This window comes from Rhea pennata, unplaced genomic scaffold, assembly GCF_028389875.1.
Source record: "Rhea pennata isolate bPtePen1 unplaced genomic scaffold, bPtePen1.pri scaffold_32, whole genome shotgun sequence".
NCBI lineage: Eukaryota > Metazoa > Chordata > Aves > Rheiformes > Rheidae > Rhea > Rhea pennata.
The window spans coordinates 4137753-4140932 of record NW_026907679.1 but is presented as its reverse complement, the minus strand read 5'-3'; the positions used below and the strand labels follow the sequence as shown (position 1 = coordinate 4140932).

General features: G+C 48.4%; 1 protein-coding gene across 1 annotated transcript; it reads right to left on the bottom strand.

Annotated features, from left to right (window-relative positions):
* Nucleotides 1-403: 403 nt before the first annotated feature.
* LOC134154602 (olfactory receptor 5B21-like) lies at nucleotides 404-1381 on the bottom strand. Its single transcript, XM_062601279.1, has one exon. The coding sequence runs from the start codon at nucleotides 1379-1381 to the stop codon at nucleotides 404-406; it is 978 nt and encodes a 325-aa protein (XP_062457263.1).
* Nucleotides 1382-3180: the final 1799 nt, after the last annotated feature.

Sequence of the window (3180 nt, the reverse complement as noted above, 5' to 3'; positions counted from 1 at the left end):
TTAATCTAAAGGAAGGAGAACAGATCTTTTACTCTAGTAGAGATGGGAAAGGAAGCTCAGTGGCTTGGAAGCAATAGAGACAGTAAAATGGGATATTAGCAAAGACCTGAAATTGCTGGACATGGCAAGGGTTTCACTAGCTGTGCTTATTAAAGGGTAATATATCTGTGTGTCAAATTTGGCTTATGTCATCTTAATCATCTATAGACATATGTATACACACGTCTTTTTCATCAGACTTTTATTAGGTAGCTTAGAGAAATATTTGTTTTCTTCTCTAATGAACTCTTCCCTCCCTTTGCATTTCAACTCCACAAAACAACCCTCCTGAGAGATTCCTTGTACTGAGCACATACCTTCCCCCACTGTCTCCTTGCAGTTCACATATGCACTAGATGTGGTTTTAACATCCTGGCACAGCAATGCTCTGAGCTCTTGGAGATGGCCAAAGCTCTCTGAGCACTTTTCTCAGGGCCTCCGTGACCTCCCTGTTCTGCAGGCTGTAGATGAGGGGATTGACCAGGGGCGTGAGGACAGTGTAGAAAAAGGAGAACACTTTGTTGAGCTGCTTCAGCTGGGGAGTTCTGGGCAGCAAGTAGACAATGATGAAGGTGCCATAGAAAACAGAGACAATGGTGAGGTGAGAGGAGCAGGTGGAGAAGGCCTTCTGCTTACCCACACTAGATGGGATCCTCAGGATGGCAGTGATGATGCACATGTAGGAGGCCAGTGTGAGCAGGAAGGGGAAGACTGTATCCAGGACAGAAAGTATGAAAGCTAGTAGTGTGACCACCGTGGTGTCTCCACAGGTGAGCTCCAGCAAGGGGATAAAATCACAGAAGAAGTGGTCAATTTCTTTGGGGCCACAGAAACTTGAGTGGGATAATAAAGAAGTGACTACTGCAGATATAAGAAATCCCACTAGCCAAGATGCTGCTGCCAGCTGTAGAGATGCTTTCCAGGTCATGAGGCTTGCATAGATCAGGGACTGGCATATGGCCAAATACCGATCGTAGGACATCATGGCCAGCAGGTAACACTCGCTAGTGGCAAAAAGAGCAAAGAAATAGAACTGAGCCATACAGCCCCGAGCAGAGATGGTCCTGTCCCCAGTCAAGAAGGTAGCCAGCAGCCGGGGCAGGATGGTGGAGCAGTAGCAGGTCTCTAGGGAGGATAGATTGCCCAGGAAGAAGTACATGGGCGTGTGCAAGTGCTGGTCTGCCACCACAACAACAACAACGAGGATGTTCCCAACAATCGTTACCAAGTAGATGATGAGTGAGAGGAGGAAGAGTGGTGCCTGGAGTGAGGGGACATTCCCTATTTCCAGCAGTATAAACTCCGTTGGCAATGTGCTATTGTCCAAGTCCCCTTTCTCCATGTAGCACTACAGGTCCCTCATTCCTCCTTTACCAACAAGGCAACCTACAAGAAAGAAAAAAAAGAAACATCTTTCTTGTGTAGAAGAATCATGAAGGAAGTTTCTATCAAAGAAAATGTATATTCTGATACTCATCTGACTGGATTTGTGTTCCCTTTAGGGCCTCCATGACTAGTGAAAGGAGAGAACTAGGATTTTCCACAGAGTTAATTAGCGCATCTGTGAGCTGCTCCTCAGAGGCACAGACGTCCCACATGGAGTACAGGTAGAAAAGAGAAAACATTCTCTCAGACTGAGACAGTGTCTCTCCTCCACCTGAACTCATTCCAAAGAGCAACCACACTTCCTACCAAGGAAGGAAACCCCTTGTGATGAGAGCACATCATGCCAGATGCCCTTTTCCTCAGGGTAGGAGGATGGACACTTCACCAAATCACTGATCTCAGCTCTCTGAAGCAGGGATCTTTGTTTGTTTGTTTGTTTTTCTTTTAGAAAGGACAGGCTGTATGCTTCCTTCAGCAGTGCATGGGTCAGGAGTTGACATCCATGGCACTGCAGAGTAGACTTCCTTGGAGAACTCTCAGAGAGTCTCTACATGGGCTTGAGAGAGAATAGTGAGATAGATCTGAGAGAAGATGGACACCTGAGCTAATCAGCCAATATGAGGAGGAGAGATTTGGAGCAGGGTGGGAAGGAAGAGGACAGGGAAGATCATCTGCTTTGTGTAGTTCCCTCTCAGCAATGGTTTCTGAGGGGATTGGGGCTGCCCCGTGGCACAGCCCAGCAGCTGGACCTCAGCACTGCCAGCTGTGCTCGTGGGGCTCTGAGCTGGCTCAGGGGCAGCAAAGGCACAAACTAACTTCACATCATTGACCGGCAAGGTCCCTAGAACTCTGCACAACTAACAAGGACATCAGAAGAATTGAGTGGAGGGAAGAGGAAGCTGGAGCAGAAGACACCTAGGAAAGGACATGCCCCAAACCGTTCTCTCCCATAGATTCCACCATGCAAAGCCTCACCAGCTAAAAAGGAACAGACCTGACTCAGAAGGCACAACACAAACCTGTAATCCTCAGAAGGAGGTCACGACCACTGCACTGATGGTGCCGGTTAATGACGATCAGGGTCAAAGTCTCACCCTCTGCTTCTTCCCCACCTTGTCCTTCTCTTCCCTGAGCTCTGCAAACCAGCACTCAGGGCTCAGGCATTCTCTGCCCTTACTATCTTCTTCCAGCAGTGCCTGTGGTGCACGTCCAGCAGCCGTTGAATGTCCCTGCTCTCCAAACTGTCCTGAGATTTAAAGCGCTAACGAGTCCCTGATGGCTGCTGCTGCAGCTGGTCTCTCCCTAGGGACCACAGAGAGGGAGCTATTCATAATTGGCTCTCAAAGGAGATTGAAACCTCTGAGCTACTGGAAACTTTAACACTTCTAGCATACAGGTTTCCCCATATCTCTGGTCAGTCACATGCTGGGATATGCGCCTTTGAAAAGAAAACTGAGGCAGAGAACTCCTCAGGCCTCCAAACTCATGACAGAAAGCCAAGAGAGATTCTGTGAATAGGATTCCTCTCACCTCCCTGCTGATAACTGTCTGTTCACTGATTCTCTCAGGTCTAGAGAATCTTGCTTGCCTGATCTAGTTTCTCCAGCCTCCTGTGGTGGACAGTGCAGAGGAAAAGGCTGAGTGCCCAGCATTTCCTCCCAGCTGTGGAGAACTGCCTTCGGGCATGGAGTGAGTCCCTCTCAGGTTTAAGGCTCTATGTCTTGAGAGTAGAGGGTCCCCCAACATCTCCCAGAT